A 20,135-nucleotide genomic window follows, 5' to 3' on the forward strand; every position below is an offset into this window, starting at 1 on the left:
CTAACTAACTTGCTTGATTTTTTTGAGGATGCAACATCGATAATGGATAATTGCAAAGCATATGACATGGTTTATTTAGATTTCCAGAAGGCTTTTGACAAAATCCCGCACAAAAGATTAATTCTCAAACTGAACGCAGTTGGGATTCAAGGAAACACATGTATATGGATTAGGGAGTGGTTAACATGTAGAAAACAGAAAGTACTGATTAGAGGAAAAACCTCAGAATGGAGTGTGGTAACCAGCGGTGTACCACAGGGATCAGTATTAGGTCCTCTGCTATTCCTAATCTACATTAATGATTTAGATTCTGGTATAGTTAGCAAACTTGTTAAATTTGCAGACGACACAAAAGTAGGAGGAGTGGCAAACACTGTTGCAGCAGCAAAGGTCATTCAAAATGATCTAGACAAGATTCAGAACTGGGCAGACACATGGCAAATTACATTTAATAGAGAAAAGTGTAAGGTACTGCACGCAGGAAATAAAAATGTACATTATAAATATCATATGGGAGATACTGAAATTGGAGAAGGAATCTATGAAAAAGACCTAGGAGTTTTTGTTGACTCAGAAATGTCTTCATCTAGACAATGTGGGGAAGCTATAAAAAAGGCTAACAAGATGCTCGGATACATTGTGAAAAGTGTTGAATTTAAATCAAGGGAAGTAATGTTAAAACTGTACAATGCATTAGTAAGACCTCATCTTGAATATTGCGTTCAGTTCTGGTCACCTCGCTATAAAAAAGATATTGCTGCTCTAGAAAGAGTGCAAAAAACCAGACCAGAATTATTCCGGGCTTAAAAGGCATGTCATATGCAGACAGGTTAAAAGAATTGAATCTGTTCAGTCTTGAACAAAGAAGACTACGTGGCGACCTAATTCAAGCATTCAAAATTCTAAAAGGTATTGACAGTGTCGACCCAAGGGACTTTTTCAGCCTGAAAAAAGAAACAAGGACCAGGGGTCACAAATGGAGTTTAGACAAAGGGGCATTCAGAACAGAAAATAGGAGGCACAGAGAATTGTGAGGGTCTGGAATCAACTCCCCAGTAATGTTGTTGAAGCTGACACCCTGGGATCCTTCAAGCAGCTGCTTGATGAGATTGTGGGATCAATAAGCTACTAACAACCAAACGAGCAAGATGGGCCGAATGGCCTCCTCTCGTTTGTAAACTTTCTTATGTTCTTATGTTCTTAAGAAGGGAGAGAAAAAGTCCTACAAATATGGGGGGAAAAATTACATTTAATTATCAGACCAGTTTGGTAAGATAAACTGCCTGATCCATCTTATGATGACCTCTTTGCAAAGCTGACTGCCGGCGTTGTATTCAGAGCCTCGAGTTTGGATGACTGTCCTTTCTTTGTTTTGCTTTATATTTTAATACATCCCTATGCCGGAGGGCAAGCATAATCTTGAATTTATATCTCACCTATATTGAATCATGATGCTATAGGATAGGATTATTGTTAGCTTTATAGATGTTGTTATATTGTATGCATTAAAGTAAATTAGACTTCCTGAGGTGTGATGTAACCATAGCTCTTTAAGTATTAATGCTGTTAGTTTGCAAAGACACCAGACTGTCTGGACTGTCTATAAGCTAGGATTCGAAGTAGATGTGCAATCACTCAAGCCATGTAAAAGTGTCAAAGTGCATTTTTACAGTAATTAGGCAGTTCCTGGGCTCACACTCCCAATTCATATCACTTTTCTCATAAAGAAAGCTCCATGTCTTACTTCCAGTACAACTAGATGAAGCCAGAACTGTACTACAATGTCCCCACTGCGAAATGGGTTTGCACAAAACAGCCCATGAGCTGGGATTACTTTAATTTCTTAAAGTTAAATTAGAAATACTGAACACAAAATATACACTGTCAAATAAAATACTCTTGTAGTATTTAGATTTAAACAGACAGTTTACATTCTGATTTTATAGAGTGAAAGTGGAATAAACACATTATTTCCTTGATGAGGTCGGTTCCACTGAATTAAACATACAGATGGTGAAGTTCAGTTCTGTGTTTATCCCTTCATCTGATTAAATGTCAACAGACCTGTCACATGAGAGAAACTAACCAATCGCTGTTAAGGAGTTGTCAAAATTCCAGTATATTATCTTGTGTACAGATGTCATCCCTTGCATCAAGTTAAAAACAAAACAAAACAAGAACAATAGGTTTAATAGTAATTCACGATTTATAATACTTCAATATGTTTTGTGTTACTGCAGGTGTCTTACAACAGAAACCACAAGATGAACTGGTCTATTCAATTAATCAAAGTGGTGGCAGACAAAGACAACAATCTATTAAATCAATAAAAGCAAACTTGCATCATTAATATTTACACAATGAGTATTCAGATCTGCCACCGTTTAAATGGACTGAATAATAATAATAATAATAATAATAATAATAATAATAATAATAATATATAATAATAATAATAATAATAATAATAATAATGACATTGTACACAGAACGTACCAACTTGTTTTTGAAATTCTATATTGGGTGTAAAAAATATTGAAAACTGTTACTTCTCAGAGAAGTGACTGCAGTAAAATTTACAGGATTGCAGTACTGTAGGGAACCCTGAGAAACACTACAGCCCAATGGCATTTTACCCAGATTGGAAATATATCACTTTTAAAATGAAGAAGAATCCCATTATGCTAACACAATACAGATTAATTTGTTTTGTTTCACACTGTTATTAGAACTATATGAATTAGCCAGTGCCTGGATGCAGCTGAAACCGGTTAACTGGGAGCTGATGTCCTTCTCTCAGCCACATACCGTAGACAAGTTTTCATAAGGGAAACAGATTTTCTATTTAAACTTCATTGAAATTAAATCTGCCTACATAAAAATGTTGAATACATTCTAAGTTATAATGTACTGTAGTTTACAAAAAGAAAACAAATTAACAGCACTCTGTTAGAGGGCTTTTCATGATGGATTACATGATCAAAACAACCTGGAAAGATTTTGTTTTATGGGATTAACCAAAAAAAAAAGTACCTACTATTGAATGGTGGTGTGTGTCTGTGTATATGTATACGATAATATATATATCTATAATACTATATATATATGGAATATATATATATATATATATATATATATATATATATATATATATATATATATATATATATATACACACATACACACACACACACACACATACATACATATAGTGACGGATTGCCAAATAAATACTTTAGTCACAGGATGTGAGAAAACTACGTAGTGTGTGTTTATTATTTACTATATAAAATAAAATAAACAAAATAAAACCTAACCCGATCTCGGGCCCTATCTAAACCTAATAATGAGGCAGGCTAAGCCTGTCACCTCATCACCAAAACCAAATCACAATCCAAATCCAACAGTCACAATAACCCACTTGCTCTCCAACTCTCTCAACCAAACTCCTACTATCACAGTTCAGCTGTGACTTGGCAAAGCATGGGACCACATTTACAGTAATCCCTCTAATCTCATTTCATCTGATTTGCATATTTTATGTTGATTTCATTTTAGCATATTCAACAAGTATTCTCTTTTGTAGTCTTGATCATGTTTGAATATAAAAATGTAAGAAATATTGAATCAATGCATTGGTTAAATCTATACTCTACCCTCAGATTTGTATATTCACTGCAATTTGTAGTAAAGAATCCTGTAACCAAACTGGAGATCTCTAGATACATGAAAAGTTCTGTATTACCAGGTGCCATAAATAGCTTTATCTTTCTGTGCAACACAACTGAGAGAGAGTAATCCTCCAAGTTCAAACAAGTAGCCTATACATTTTACTTATACACAATGTATGTATTTCAAACATGTGTTACTTCTTGTGACAAATGGTGGGGTGTGATGTGCACATACTGGATGGCAACACAGATTTTCAACAAAGGCATTCTTTTGCACAATATTGCAACAGAACTACAATGAGAATGACTTTTTGAAAGAAAACACCACCTATCATAGATGGAACAGACATTTGCAGCTGGCAGACCTACTGTGTCTTCTAACACTACAGAAGAAACATTTAGTACACATCGAGTTTCCTTTATTAACTCACAGTGCCTTGTTTGAGAGTATATACAGTATAGTCTGTGGCTTTTACCTCATATCACATTGCCAAGGTGACACATTCCCAGAGGTGACAATCCCATACAAAGTTGAGGGTCCATTATTAATTTAACATCCATGCTTTATTTCAGTTTGTTCCTTGTATGTTAAAAAAACTCAACCACATAACCAAGTTTGTGTGAACTTACAGTTTCATAAAATACTGTACCGTCGTGGTTTTGAGAATGGTTTAAAGCTAGGGCTGCAATGAAGAGTAGATTTTGACTTTCAAAGGTTAGGAACACATTACTAAAAGTAAGGTTCGAACCTAAAGGTGGTAATTTGCATAATTTACTAATGACGTCACCATAGCTACTAGTTTATATTTGATTGAAAATACTCTTATAAATATAATAATAATAAATAAAACATTCACATCTAGCTTAAAAATACATTATATAGGACAGTAATTGGGGGGTGCTCAGTTTTGAATATTTAAATGGTTAGTGTTATCGTAAATTTTGTATGTTTCACCACAGCACTTCTCTTACAATGTCTTCTACACTAGGTATTCAGTACATATTGTGCTTTGGTATAATATACCCTGCTGAAATGCACGGCGTCACAGAGAGTTGCTGCGTATAACGATTTGGTAGTGGATTTTAATAAAACTTTTGTTTAAGTAATACGCATTATACAAATCAAAAAGATCAAATTTTGCATAACAGTGACATTTAATGTGCGATTTATTCACACACTATGAAACAGTTGCTCCTAACAGAGAAAAAATAATTTTTCCTGGCTAGCGATCAAACCTTCAAGACTCTGAACGCAACCCTATTTAAAGCAGTTTCTTATTTTAATCAATTCCTAACCTTGAGACTTGAAACAATCTCTGCATAGTAGAATTGCTTTCATGGTTATCTTTAGCCTTGTTAAGATAGTGTGTGGACGAATGCCCACTTGGAATTCTTATGCCAGCCTTGTTCAATTTAGTTTGTTAAATATACCACAAAGCACTTACCACACTTAGTGGTTAAGATGTTTAGCCACTACATACCCAGTTAGTGGCAGAAGATTTTTAAAGCTTTAAAAGGATTAATGGATAAAAAATTTCTTATTGCATTCGGCACGGAACAAAAAGCAACTCTTTTTTTAACCCCTTAAGGTACACAAGGAATTGAGCAGTTCTTCAAATTAATTTGAGGGACTCAAGTATGATGAGGAAACTGACAATTTGGATAATCAGATCCAACCAGTAAATGCTAAACCCTGTTCCATGCAGCTCATTGCAAAAATTAGAAAGTTAGCCTCATTTTAGTTGTACGACACGTATGTCCCTTGTACCTTGAAGGGTTAAAATTTATTTTTCGTTTCACTGTTATTTTTTATTTTTGCATTTGAAATAGTTCTTGTGAAGTCAGTTACTGCTTTGATATGTGATAATGACATCATCACACATATGATAAACTAATAAAGTCCGAAGTTCCTTAAGTACTGTGTCAGAGTTCTGGAAGACACCCTGCTACTAAATCCAAGATCCCAACCTTAACATTAATCCATTGAAGGAAAGGGAATGCCTGCTATATTCAGTTCAAACATAGGGGGAATGATTCGGTAATCTGAAATCCCCCTCCACCAAGTCTTTCGTAACTTGCCCGAAAGTGACTAAATCTATTCAACAAGACATTTATGTAGCCGACAAGCTGGGATTCATTTAATTTGTCGCTTTGTTTGCTTTTTTTTCGTTTGCCTGCTTCCCTGAAAAATGCAGACATTAACTGTTGACCTTGGCGAACGGCAATTGGCAGCACGTTCTGGATCTCCCATTAATAAGCTGATGTCAAATACTGTAGGTTGGAACTGCTGGATGAACTAGCTTTTTACATTAGAACACACTGCTGCTGTGAATAAAACAATACCTACAGATATTTGAGCAGCCTAGCGACCAGGTATATAAAAGGGCTGTGATTGATAAATTGTGTTAAAATACTGACTGGTACAGTATTTTCCACTGTTCTGAAAATGATTTGCTGGCAGTGGCTAGACTTTGCAAATTGACACACACTTAGCAAGAGCCATGTGTTTGACATGTCTTAATAGGTCAAACTGCAACAAATACATCATGGCGTTGCTGCAGAAGAAGTAATAATTAATAATAATAACAACAACAACATATAAGAAACACGATCCAATGTTCAACACACACAATATTTTTTGATGTTGTTACTCTTTATACCAGTGGTTCTCAACCTTTTCTACTGTACCCCTTTTGGAAAGTTGGGTTTGTCATTTACCCTCAGTCTAACATCACTGAAAACTTGCTTACTTTCAAAATGATTTGCCATATAATTACAAATAATAATAATAATAATAATAATAATATAATAATAATAATAAATATTTAAAAAAAATGCTTTAGTACAAATTCAGTACTTACATTTCAGTGTGATATTTGAGCCTGTTTTCCACTGAGTTTTGAAATTCTTGGAGGCAGTCAAGGCAGCAACAATTAAGTCTTTCTCTACATTCAGTCAGTTCCTGGACTTTGATTTGACAGCAGACATCGTAGAGAATGACACGTCACACAGGGATGTTGACCCAAATGGTAACAAAGCTTGATTATCAGTGTTGGTGTGCTCCTTTTGTGCTGAGCACCAGAACTGTGGTTGATTGGACACATTAAACTTACTTTCTACACCACGGTCTGACAACAGGTCAAGTAGCCTTTCTTGTTGACTGGAAGAGAGGTGTGATAAAGAGAGAAAGAATCGATGTTGTAAATCTCCCTCCCAACCAGAAAGGGCGCTGTGTAAGGTGGGTAGTACTTTCCCCATAGTCGGGTCGACGATGGACAGAAACAGGAAGTTGGCCATCTTGGAGGAAGCGAGTACTCAAAACGATTCCCATGCAATCAGCTGCGGGCCAGGCAGTGATTGGTTAGACCGGAGTGCCGGGCTGTGCCGGGAGGAGTTGGGAAGTACAAAGGGGACGCAACTACACAAGTATAGTCCCTTGCGCTGAAAACGTAACTGATGGGCGGAGCTTTATTTGTTGTTTTTGTGTTACGTGTTTGTTTGTTGTAGCAGAGGAGGATTAAGGAACCTAGGGCTGCAGCTATGGAGCCAGTCCACACCACTGAGTACTTCCACTCACCACGGTCCCAACTTTTGAAGAGCACTCCTTTGTGGACGGGACGTAGCTTGTGGATTATAACAATTGTTCTGTTTTTCAGTTTGCAAGCCCACCGTGTTTCTACTAACTTGGCTTGCGTTTTTGATGCAAGTTCAATCCGCTTTTATTGTGCCTGGAAAACACAAGCAAAGTTAAGGGCAACCTTGACCCTCACCGCTTTTACAGTTCTGCCTATTTGCTTGGTGCTAGCCAAGGTTGCCCCAATGGTTTCTTGAAACTGGGATTGTGTTTTTGATATTGCCACTCCAAATTTCTGGGCACATTTGATATCTCGCCGTTTTTTCATATTTCCAATGTGTTTGTGTTTCCGAGATAACTTATTTTTTCAGTTAATGGATAATACACACACACACACACATTACAACAGTATGTTGAAAGGGGTAGGATGTGAATATGTCAAATATATAGTAGCATGGCAGGTGTAACATGGCAGGGAAGGGGTTAAGTTTCCCTGCCCAGAAACATGTGCGAATGCACATTTGTGTTTAATTGTTTAAGTTCTTTTTATTGTTTAATTACTAGTTATCCCCTGCACTTGGTGTATATTGTAAATTAGAGCCAGGTGCAGGGTACTTAAAGAAAGCAGCCAGTCTTTTCAGGGTGGCTGGTGTGTGAGGAGCCTGACTGTAGGTGTGCGCAATCGTAGTAGTAAAAAAAAAGGTAGTGTGAGAAAGCCTTTTTGTGTGTTCTGTTTTTTTAAGGTGTGTTACAGGTAAACAGCTTAGCTGTCCTGAGTGAGTTAGGTTCCTGTGTGTAATAGTTAATGCTCAAGAAAGCGCCAGGTGTTTGTTTTGTTTATTTTTGTTTGGGTTTATTAAAAGCGCGCGTCAGCGCAGGAAAAATCAATTTCTGTGTCCTGGGTCCTGATTTAAAGGGGCAACGAACTGTGAGAGTTGCGTAATCGTTTCACATATATGTGAATGGTATTGTCAGAGCCCCAATCGAAAATTTGTGGCATTAAAGTTATGTGTGCAAAAGTATGTCTGTTCAGTGAAAGTTGTTCATATAGTATCAACAACATTTTTTTCACATAAAAAATGTGTTTGTTACAAATAAATAAAATACATTTTTACAGCAGCAGTGTGGAGTCATGCTCTAGTGGTTGGGTTGGAGTCTTTAGCATTTTAGGTTTTGTATGTTGAATCAACATTTACATTAAAATAGCGTGTAATAGCTCAGTAATTTAAATCATCTCTCTTAAAGCTGTTTAAAAGCAGGTCATGGTTGAAATGGTCAAATGCCTCAGATTGTTAATAAACAACAAAATTCATGGCAGTTTCTTCAACGTGACAGCAAACAGGCAAAAATGTCAGTGCCGCTAAAAGAATTCGAAAAAAAAAAAAAGTTTTGTAGTACTGTAGCATTTTATTTTACACTGAAAGATACCTTCATTAATGTAGTGAAACTATTATACATCAAGCATTTCTTAACCTATGAACATACCTAGATGTTAGTCTGCTGTTTAAATCACATTATTTTAGAACAAGGCAAAACACTTCTATCTGGATTTATTTATTTTTATTTATATATATTTTTAAATCAAGAAACAGTACTGCAATGAAAGCCTTTTTAATAAAATCTTGTTTCTAACAAAGGAAACTTTTTGGCACAGGAGCAAGGGCAAGCAGCCAAATTGCTATTTTTCAGCTGCCTGACATCAGAAGCTGGGCTGTGTGCGTCAGCAGGAGCACTTGGGACCCCACCTCCCACCCCCCATTCAGAAGCTGTGGACCATGTGTTTCTTATCTTATCTGTTGGAGGATTTCGGAACTTTCAGATTCCAAAGTGCAAAAACTTAAAGGAGGAGGAGGCTGGAGGGGAAGGGGTTAACAGAGGCCAGAACACAGGGGCTTGTTTCATTTGGCCACATCTAAAGACTATGTGTTGCACTATATGCTCTGCAGGGATTTACAGTAGATCATAAAAAGAATATGTCATATGTCTATGTACGTCACCACTTCACAAGGTTCAAGTAACACTAAGAAAACATTAAATAGTGACCCGGCTTTTACTTTTTCAGCAGTGCTTCCCATGGAAAAAGCAATATGCTGATCTTTTGGTAGTTCCTAAATTTTGTGGTACAGAGTCTAAGTTAAACCTAAATTAAAACAACTGAATGACTTTCTATCTGCTTGGCAAAGAGCCTCAACTGAAACTGCACGCTAACCCATTCTGCAGTTGAATTTCAAAAATGAGATCCACTAAAGGAAAAAAAAACAAACATTCACACTGTAGCCCTGAATACAAAAAAAGTTTCAGCACTAGATCTTTCAACATCTTGTTGTATGAAAGCAAAATATATGAAATATAGAAGGAACACCAATTTCCTTAGAAATACTATTTGCAATACTTTCATTTTCATAGAGACCAGTGTAGTTATATGGTGTAGGTAGCAACAGTTACACAATAATTAAGATTCAAGAATAGACACAGAGCGCTTTTCTAAAATTAGTATCGAATTGCACGTGGTTCTGTGGAAACAGCATTTTTTAAACCTGTGTGTAAATGCATTATAGTAATATTAATATCAATCCAGATTAACAATTTTAGTTTCACGTTCCCTGGGTGCAAAATGTGTGTGCATTTGCATAAAGGAGATAATAATAATAATCTTTATTTTTATATAGCGCCTTTCATAGTGGACCACCATCACAAAGCTCTTTACAAGATACGAGACTAGGATGTGTGAACTATGCATCTGCCACAGTCACTTACAACAATGTGGAAACAAGACCCCCATTGTCTGGCAATATGAGCCATTCCAGGTTTAACTAAAGCCTAAGTTGTCACACTCACAAACAGATAACAGTAAACCCTAGAATGGCTCAAACTGCTATGCAATTAGTCTTATTATCAACCCTGTTAAAGTAATGCCTTCCAGCTATGGCTATAGCACTAATGTAATCCATGTACTAGACCGTTTTTCTTTTTCACCAAACTACTTTCCATCAATTGTGACCTTCATGAGGGCGCTACAAAGCTTGTGTTTTCAGTCACAGAAACACGTCTTGCGTTCTTCACTTTAGGTCATGGTGACATCTGAAGGGTATATACACTGGCATCACGTGTACATTTTGAGCACTGCGGATAGAGAGAATGCCACTGGTGTGCAGCCCTATCATTTCATTTCAGGGAACACAAACTAAAATGCTAAAACTTGTGTTTAGCACAAACAAAAGCAACTGTATCATCTCACACTGACAGAGATATGACAAGGACACAGTTGTACTGTAAGTTGAGGTCCTCGCTAACACAACTTGCTGTAGTCACAGTACAGCTCTCTGAAAATACTCCCAGGAAAAAGTCTACAGGTCTGCCGTTCCATGGTTTAGGGGCTACACAGACCACGCATAACAGCACTGGCTATCCTCTGACTATTTTACAGTGCGACCTTTAAATACCCTTGCTTGGTGAAGGTAAGAAAGTCACTTTAAAATCAGGTGGCCTACAATCACTGAATAAGATTATAAAATAACTTCATCCTGACAAGGCAAGTGTGGAATACAAGAAGAAAAATAGTGGATTTTATGTCCAGTGGAAGTCTGATTTCTTTTATATGTGCTGATATGCCAAAGCATTCTCTCTGGAAGTCTGTCTGTCCAACACTAACTAAATCAAACTTTCTATTTTATTCCGACACCAAGTCTTTTTCTGAACAGAGGATGTTAGTTAAACACACTCACTGTTTAACAGTCAACACTTTGTATTACCGGTAAGTTGCTGGAATGGCAAAGGAACTCAAATATTATTTCCTGAAACTGTAATGAATTGCAGTAATTAGAAATGGAGTTAACTTTTACTCCTTTCAACCTTTTCTCCAGATGTACTTCTACGAACTGCCATTTACAGTATGGGAGAGTGTAGTGTTTCTCTTTTAAAAAAACAAATAGTGCAAACTTTACACTTGAACAAAAAAACGTAATACTGTAAACCTGTGACTGTCAGATACACTTCAGCTATGGTCACATGGATGAAACAAGATCTCCGATTAACTCTCGAGCACAAAGACAGGACAGGAGATCAGCATAGAGGTGAACAAGCGACTTATCTTAAATAATGCTTTAGTCATTTTAAAATTACTTAAGAGCTTTGTGTGCCTATTTTACCCAAGAAGCTAGAGAAAATGTACATAATACAACAAGTTATTAAATGTACATTACATTAAACCCATTAAGAAATCCTGTACTGACATCTCAGTTTCTTTTCTTTTAGCCAGGTGAACATCAAAGAGTGCTTCTTAATAACACCACTAATCTAATCATTTCCATAGCATCTTACAACTTTGGCACTAGCATGTACCACCTATAAAGATTCTTGGGTACTTTAATTAATACTTAACAATAAATAGACACAAGTATGGATTTGTTTAAAAAGCCTGGGTACTGTAAAGTACTGATAATTTTGTGATCCTTAAAAATTTTTTTTTTTTTTTTTTAAAAACAGCTTTTTTTTTTTTTTACTATTGTGTTTTGCTGTGTCTGGTCTGTCATATTATGTATGTCTTGTGGGTTTACAGTTCTGTATAAAACCACTTACCATCAACTGCATTATGCCCTTGTTATAGTATTAATGCAGCTGTTTGAGAATACCCTTGCAGCTTAAATGTCTAATTGAATTAATTTCCGTCCTTTTTTGATCCCAGCTATGTCCAAAACAAAGCGTGTCTGCCCTCCACGTTAGTAAATATAGTTGGTGAACTGAATGTTATGTCATAGCTTGATCGCCCAAAACAGTGCATCAGTTTCATTTTATACCTCTGAGTTAATTTTTAATTAATGAGTCGTAAGATAAATGAGTTGAAACAGTGTTCATCACTAACAACATGACAGCCCACTAATGACATCTGAAAAACAATTTGGGCAAGAGCAGCTTAGATTCACTTGTGTACCAGTTCTCTGTGAATGGAAACCACATTTTCACAAAATTTCACTGGTAGTCTTCACAAATAGCACGAGTACTTTACACACAGCGAAATTTGCATACCAACCCCCACCATTCCCATTCATTTGCATGACGTCAGATGAAAAGCCCAGTTTACGCCAGTAAAATAAACCAAGCGAACAGAAACCCCAAAAAGCATTTTACAGGAGACATTTTTCTTGTGAAAATGTCTAGAGTTAAAAAAAAAAAAAAAAAAAAAATCGCATGAAAGCCCCATTAATGTAGCCTTCTGTAGCATCCAAATTACAGCACCTTTGCAAGCAGCCAAGGGCTGACTGGAATGGACACTGAATTGGTGCCTCACCCAGACAAGGGCAGTTTTGAAAAATGATTGCAGACAAGGTGTGGAACCTCACTACTCTGCATTTAAATAGAGTAGCGTCTCCAGAGTGGACAATCCAGTGTACCTTATGAGCACAAAGTATACTTTTTTTTTTCCCCCTGCTTTAGAAACCAACTGTGGGAAACTTTGCACTCGCTTCAAAACCCAGGGCCACAAAGCTCCCAGTACTTTTTGAAGATCACCAGACAAGTTGTTTCTTTTCATTGTTTGAACTGAGTAACACTAATCTGAAACAGGAGTCTTGGGAATATCAGTCTTTGTGGGAAAAAAAATAGAAAATAAATCACTGGAATGCTTGTGAGGAATTATTACTTCTTAATTAAAAGTTGCTTATTTTTGCTATGACATGGAAGAACAAAAAGGAACAAAAAAAAGAAACAGAAAAGACTGAAACAAATACATATTTTAAGTCAAATGCTTCTTAAATGTGGTACTGGTTGTCACGTACGGTTCTATGTTTCCTCAGGAAAGAAAATTCAAAGTCAACATTTCTGTAAACACCACTAAAACAGCAGACAGGTTTCACTGAATAATTTGGGCCATCTTACGGTTCAGAACTTCGAGTAAGACTCTACATTTTATATATATAAAATGTAGAGTCTTACTCGAAGTTCTGAACCGTAAGATGGCCCAAATTATTCAGTGAAACCTGTCTGCTGTATAGACACACACACTGAAAGTGTTAATATAAATCCATATATTTATTACAAATTGTAGTCACTGAAAAAGTCATTTAAGCAGCTTGTTCACAAACATAACGTATAAAATGAGTTTCTATAAAGATGAATTGCTCTCCCAACTGAGAAATGGCAGTGTTTCTTACAGGTTACAAAATACTGTCTTCCAGCACAGATGTAATAAGCTGCGACTGTGGGTGCTTTTAGCTTAAAATATCATGTGCAAAGTAAATTGGGGAGAAAGGTGTAAAAAGGTTTTTTGCTTGAACATGGCAGAAACATTAACACACTAGCTCCAACTCAAAGGCAGGTTTGACTTTCTTTCCAGAAAGCAGTGGTGAGAAATATTTCACTGAAATTAACATATCTGTAGCTTTTATGGGTTAAGGGTCATTCCAGCTAGACCACAGGGAAGTTACACAATTACACCAATGTCTTGAGTTTCTTCAATATTTTTGTTGCAATGCCCTTGAAACAAGCTTTTAAATTATACCAGCGTTATTTGTGTGGGTCATCCCCCACATGTAGAAAAACTGTCAAAGATCAGCAAAATTGCAAATTTTGGGACGTTCTCACTGTGTGGGGCACGTCACACAGCTCTTCCTTTGCACACACACACCTACCCTGGAACTTTCCCCACAATTTGGCCTATTTAAGCTGTTGAACGTGGAGAAATCCACTGGAGCAGAATACTGTGGTGGCTACAGCAATGTCAGATCCAGTTTTAGCCAGGATGAATGGTTCACTAGGTAAGACCTACACGAATATTAAAATCAAAGTTTTGCAACTAAGTAGCTTAAAGATAAGCATGTAACTACAGTTTCACATCATTAGGTTTTTGTACAGTTTTTTTTTTTTGAACAATATAGCTGCCCTAATAAAAAGCCACTGGCATTGCCAGACACAGAACAAAATGGGTATCCCATTCCACCAATGGATTTGGCTAAGGAAATGAAAGCCAAGAGAAAACTGATTTGTTCATTTCTTCTATTAAACAAAAAATCACCACATCTTACTGTAGTAGACAGCAAAGACAATGTATATAGTATATGTCACATTACACCATCTGCCAAGCAGGCTGAAATTACCAATAGGTGCAACTAACCTACAGGACACGTTTTGAAGCTACTTGATGTGTGGAGTTCCTGTGGGAAGCGTAAATAATATGAATGTTATTGCATACTGCAATAGATATACAAGGGGATACGGATTACATAATACAACAAAAGTTGTTATTTTGTGTTAACGACTGTAAAAAAACAATAAATCACGCAAAAGAAAATTGAACATAAAACACGCCCCCCGCCCCCCTACGCAAAATTATAATAGAAAAGCACACTGCAATGCCAAACAATTTGTTTCCACATCCAGAGTCGTTGGTGTGCACGTCGTAAAACAGCCTATTTAAATGGAGAACTCTAACTCTGAATGACGAGCACCCAGATTCATAAACACTAGGCTGGTCCTGAATAATCAATGGAGGTTTTGACATCGTCAATTAAAACATCATAAACCAAAACGATCTTCTGTTAACAGAGCACAAATGTATGATACAACTATTGAGAATGCGCCCCACTGCTACATATGAAGTGTGTGGGCCAATCACATAAGCCTATACCACCTGTAGCATCTGACAGCCAACAACACCGACTGAGCACTACGTTTGAAAACTATACTGTATATATTTGAATAAAAAAAATAAAAAAAACAAGGAGTAATGCAAATATGATAAATGGTTTACCAAGGCAACAGCGATAACTTTTTTTCTGCACTGAAAAAAGGGTTTGTTTATAAATAGAAAACACTTACTTGTTGCAAAAAAGCAGTCCGTAAACCTTCTAAAGCAACTTGCTGAAGAAGGTCCATCATCCATGTCTGAGTCCAGTAAGAAAGGAGAAGAGGAGTGGGAGAAAAACGATCTTGCTCTGTTAGAATTCCTGCTGCTTAAAAAATTATTTGACCAGTGGTAGTGTGGTGGCGGCAGCGGAAATTCTTGAATGGCATGACTTGTGGATGCTGATGGTACAAGCAGCCTGGCGCTAGAAGGGTAGCTGGTGAACGCCGATTCGCCTCCTCTGTGTGGCAATCCGGTGATTCTGCTTGAAGACAGCGAGCGAGAAAAGGAGTACGGAGATGGAGAAAAACAAGAAGCCGCCGCCGCAGAGCTTGCGGGGACGGAGGTTCTTTCTCGACTGTTGTTGCAGCTGCTGCCGCTGGGAGTTCCTGCTGAAAGATTAGAGCTACATGCCCAGCCGCTTTCCAAAGACAAACTGCTGCAGATGTGGATGTTCTTGCTGTATCTGTGCTGTTTCCTTACAGCCAGGGGGGCTTGGGGGCGTGATGAGAGCATTTTTTCTGGGTTGGACATCCTCCCTTTTTTACAGCATTGAGACAGCAGGACGTTAGAGATACAAAAAGGAATTACGAGAAAGGGTGGGGAAAAGGACGGCAAAACGACACGGTACTCTTTTTTTTTTTTTTTTTTAACAATCACAAACAAACCCCCAAAAATCTTCTTTCAATAAATCTGTTTGTTACGACGAACGCGACTATGAAGTGTCAATTAAATAAACAAAGGTGTTGTTTTTTTGTTTGTTTTAAATTGGTTGTTGTTTTTCTTCCAAGATATTCTGCAGCCAAAACTACTGCAACGTCCCCCGCCCTTATACACGAACACTAGACAGAAAACGCCCACTGGTGAAGTACTGTTGCCATGCATCCTCCTTAAATTATTCTTCACAAAAAAAATAAATAAATAAATAACTGCTTTAAAAAAATACACAGGTCTAAATAGTTAACAGCGCTACTTCAACTCTGCATTTCCCCCAAAGGTTTCGCGGAAGTGTAACAACTAAATTCATAAATAAAACCTGACACTGAGGCTGAGGCTGAGGCTGAGGCTGCCGACAACGGCTTGATGCATTTCTGACGTCAGCAAGCCGGTGTGATCAAAAAAGGTACAAACTTAAAGTTGCAGTAGCCTACTTCCCAGTAAGAACAGTTTGGATGCATTTATTTATTTATTTATTTATTTATTTATTTTCGTTTTTCAAAATGAAATACATAATAGTGCTAATCACCAGCACTGCACATTTTTTTTTAGTATTTATAGAAAACTCGCGAATCAGGTTTAAGTTGTGTAAAGCTACATGCAGCAGCACAAACCATTTTCATACTGTGCCCATTCATGTGCTTTGTAATAAGAAGCATCATATTCTAACCATTAACCATTATCAATTTTGAAATTATTATTTTTCTTTTACATGTACTTTAGGATTTGTGTATCTGTATATACAGTATATAGAATAATAGGTGGGCTTCAGTGAGTTACAGGAAAATAATTCCATCTAGGTTTCTGTGATGTCATAAACTACGAGACCGTTCGGTCGAGTTTATAAACTGTCACAGAAACCCGATATGGAATTATTCTCCTTTATTTCACTGAAGCCCATATATTTTTTTTTTTTTTTTTTTTTTTTTTTTTTAATAATACATGGACATCTGTAATAATAATAAAAAAAAAGAAACGGATGTTAAGGGTCAAATTGCAAGTGGATTTTATGAATAATAATAACGTAAATTAAGTTAACATTAAAGAATCTTAAATATAATTTTCTTTTTGATAATTCAGGAACGGTGAATTAATCTGGGTACACAAAGAACTGCAAAAAATAACATATTTTTAAGGAAAAGGTGTTTCAATGGAGTATGCTTCTTTAGTCGCTGTCACAGTCGAACATTATTTGTCTCCCTCACTTGTTTGGTGCTCCCGTTGGTGGAGGATGATTGTAAATCTTCAGAGACAGATTTGTTAACAGTGCCTAAAAAGCGCGGATTATGGGTGTTGTCGAGTGATTGAAAACTAGACATTTTGTGTTTGAAAGTGGTCTCAGAGTATGGCAAACAGAATGATCATTTAGGGATATCTCTAAATATTTAAAGCTATCTCTACATCATTTCTAGATATCTGTAAATATTTGAAGATATTTCTAAATCATTTAAAATACATTTATTGATATCTTAAATTGCTTTACAGATATCTCTAAATGGAGCTTTAAATTAGATATCTAAAATGTACTTTTAGATATCTTTAAATCATTTAAAGAGACATATAAATGTTTTTAGATATCTTTAAATCATTTAAATACATCTGAAATTCAATTCAAGATATCCTAAAATGACTTCCTGTTCATTTAGAGACATCTCTAAATCATTTACATATATCTCGAAATAACTTCCTGTTCATTTAGAGATATCTCTAAATCATTTTAAGATATCTCTAAATAACTTCCTGTTCATTTAGATATATCTCTAAATCATTTTAAGATATCTCTAAATAAATTCCTGTTCATTTAGATATATCTCTAAATCATTTGACTATATATCTTCAAATGAACAGGAAACCATTTCAACTGTTCTTGTGAAAATGCTCTATGTTTTGAATGGACTTCCTGTCCATGATATCTCCAAATGAACAGGAAGTTATTTAGAGACATCTCTAGATGAAAAGGAAGTTATTTCAAAATATCTTTAAATGATTTAAAGATCTCTCTAAATGAACAAGAAGTTATTTAGAGACTTCTTTAAATGATTTAGATAGCTTTAAAATTTTTAATTTTAAGACCTCTCTAAATGACAGTTTGGCATACCACACTAGCAAAATCCACATGGTTTCCATAGTATTTAAAGATATCTGCAAATCAGTTTGAGATGTCTTTGTTTCATTTTTTAGATATCTGGATTTTTAGATTTGTTAAAAACTGCACAATTAAAGATATCTGTAATTCAATTTGAGATATCTTTAAATATTTAAAGATATCTTAAAATGCAATTTGAGATATATCTAAATGATAATTTGGCTTGCCATACTCAAGTGCACAGAAGTCAAATATGAGTCAAAGGTTAAGTATAATCTAGAGCAGCGGTTCCCAGACTGTGGTACGCGGGACAAATTGTGTAATGGTGAACATTGTTTTTATTTTTATTTTTATTTTTTGCATTCTCATAAGACTTGTCAGACTCAAAACTTTAAATCGCATTGGGGATTGCATTGAATTTTCTGGAGTGAAATGGCGCGTGACGCTACTTAGTTTCAGGAACAAAAAGAGAAGGTGTGCCGTGCAAGACAATCACGCAGCTGCGGGACAGTTGGGTACACTGCTCACGTTTATTGCATCTCCAGAGGTACCAATGAGAACAAAGATACATAGAGACAATGACGTACAGAGCCCTCACCACCAATCACCGTACAGCGCGAATTATATATTATACTTACATATTATACTTAGGATTTTCGTTTTTTATTAATTACATATTTCGGTGCTTATTTTTAACTATTTTCAAGTTTTATATACATCGTTTTTCAGGGCTTTCGCTTTGTACATACTGTATGAATTTATTGTTTTCCTGTTACTTTCCAAAATAGTTGAGCGGTTATTTCTGTCATATAGTATTCGACAGTAGTTGTACACGTAAACTGTACCTGTCTTCCACAACAAAATCCTTATGGTAACGGGCACATTCTCCTGCGGCTTTTGTGCGTGGGCATTTGTTTTTACATTTCGCCACAATCTGCAATTCAAATCTTCCGTATCTTAACAGTAAGCTTATCCGCGAATTAGTGCTTAAAGTATTCAAAACGAATCAATGATATACAAGTCCGGACATTTCCCAGGTGCAGTGGGAAAGATAGTTTTTTTTTTTTTTTTTTATGTGTTAGGTTTTAGTTTTTTAAGTGGGACATTCGTGTTGAAGCCAAGGTGAACTGAGTAACCATTTCCAGTGTTTTTTCCGGTGTTTTTATATAGCGATTTCATTTTTTGTTATTTTATTTTTGTATCGGTGGTGTTTTATCGCGTTTCATCAGTTAAAACTGAAAGTCAGAAGCGCTAATCGTATTAGTATAGTCATTTATATTGTATGTATTATTGTGTATGTGTACAAATTTGTATTATAAAAGCATATATTAAAAATAACATTAAAATATAAACCTGTATGCTAGGGGTCTGGGAGGGAGTACGTGCCAATCATAAGTTTGTGAACTGCTGTTCCAGACGCTTATGCTTACCATGTCACTGGTATTATGCGTTTTTTTCGAATGACACAGGATGCAAATATAGACTTCATCCATGTAGAATAATAGATGGGCTTCAGTGTGTTACGGGAAAATAATTCCATTAAGGGGTTCTATGACGTCATAAATTACGAGACCATACAGTATAGTAGTACGGGCTACAGTATGTTTGAAGAATATATATATATATTCGAGAATAGATTCTGTACAACGATGGGAACACAAACAGAATACAGTCCATCGCATTTTATACAGGGCATAGTTAATCGTAATTTATTTCACATGCAATTCACTGGGTTACTTAATCTCCCAACCCTACCCATAGAACACATTCCCTGCAAATGGCTCCTTAAGAAAGACACGTTTGTATTAGTATTCAATCATTTTATGATAAATACATTCCTGCTGGATAATTTCCGTTTGTTTAGTTTCAAATTCTCAATTTACACACAACCAACAGTGCCAGACGCCTGTAAAAAAATCAAACTTATGACGCCTCCATAAAATTGGGCGCCATAAACTTGTATTTAATTCAAACAAGAGCCAACTGTTACGTTTTGATGCCGCCAAACTATTTTTTATTTTGCTTCACGAATGACCTATTTGACCAAGGCTGTCGAATTGTACCTGAAGACAGTTATCCTTGAAGAAACCTGTGAAAAATAAAAGCATTTGTACATTCTTGACCAATAAATAGCTGCCAGCCATGGGTGTTTTGCGCGTAGCGCTGAAACTTTTGTACCCCATTTCTAATCTATATTATATATATATATATATATATATATATATATATATATATATATATATATATATA

The 20,135-nt window shown here is 36.0% G+C and overlaps 1 protein-coding gene across 1 annotated transcript in view; it reads right to left on the minus strand.

Moving 5' to 3' along the window:
• Positions 1 to 16,494, minus strand: part of LOC121315642 (cAMP and cAMP-inhibited cGMP 3',5'-cyclic phosphodiesterase 10A-like) — a 68,569-nt gene extending 52,075 nt beyond the window's left edge. The window contains exon 1 of the mRNA XM_041249909.1: positions 15,058 to 16,494. Coding sequence (XP_041105843.1) covers positions 15,058 to 15,616 — 559 coding nt within the window. The 5' untranslated portion in view covers positions 15,617 to 16,494. The remainder of the gene's footprint in view (positions 1 to 15,057) is intronic.
• Between the last annotated feature and the right edge of the window lie 3,641 nt (positions 16,495 to 20,135).

Source organism: Polyodon spathula, chromosome 5 (assembly GCF_017654505.1).
Source record: "Polyodon spathula isolate WHYD16114869_AA chromosome 5, ASM1765450v1, whole genome shotgun sequence".
Taxonomy (NCBI): domain Eukaryota; kingdom Metazoa; phylum Chordata; class Actinopteri; order Acipenseriformes; family Polyodontidae; genus Polyodon; species Polyodon spathula.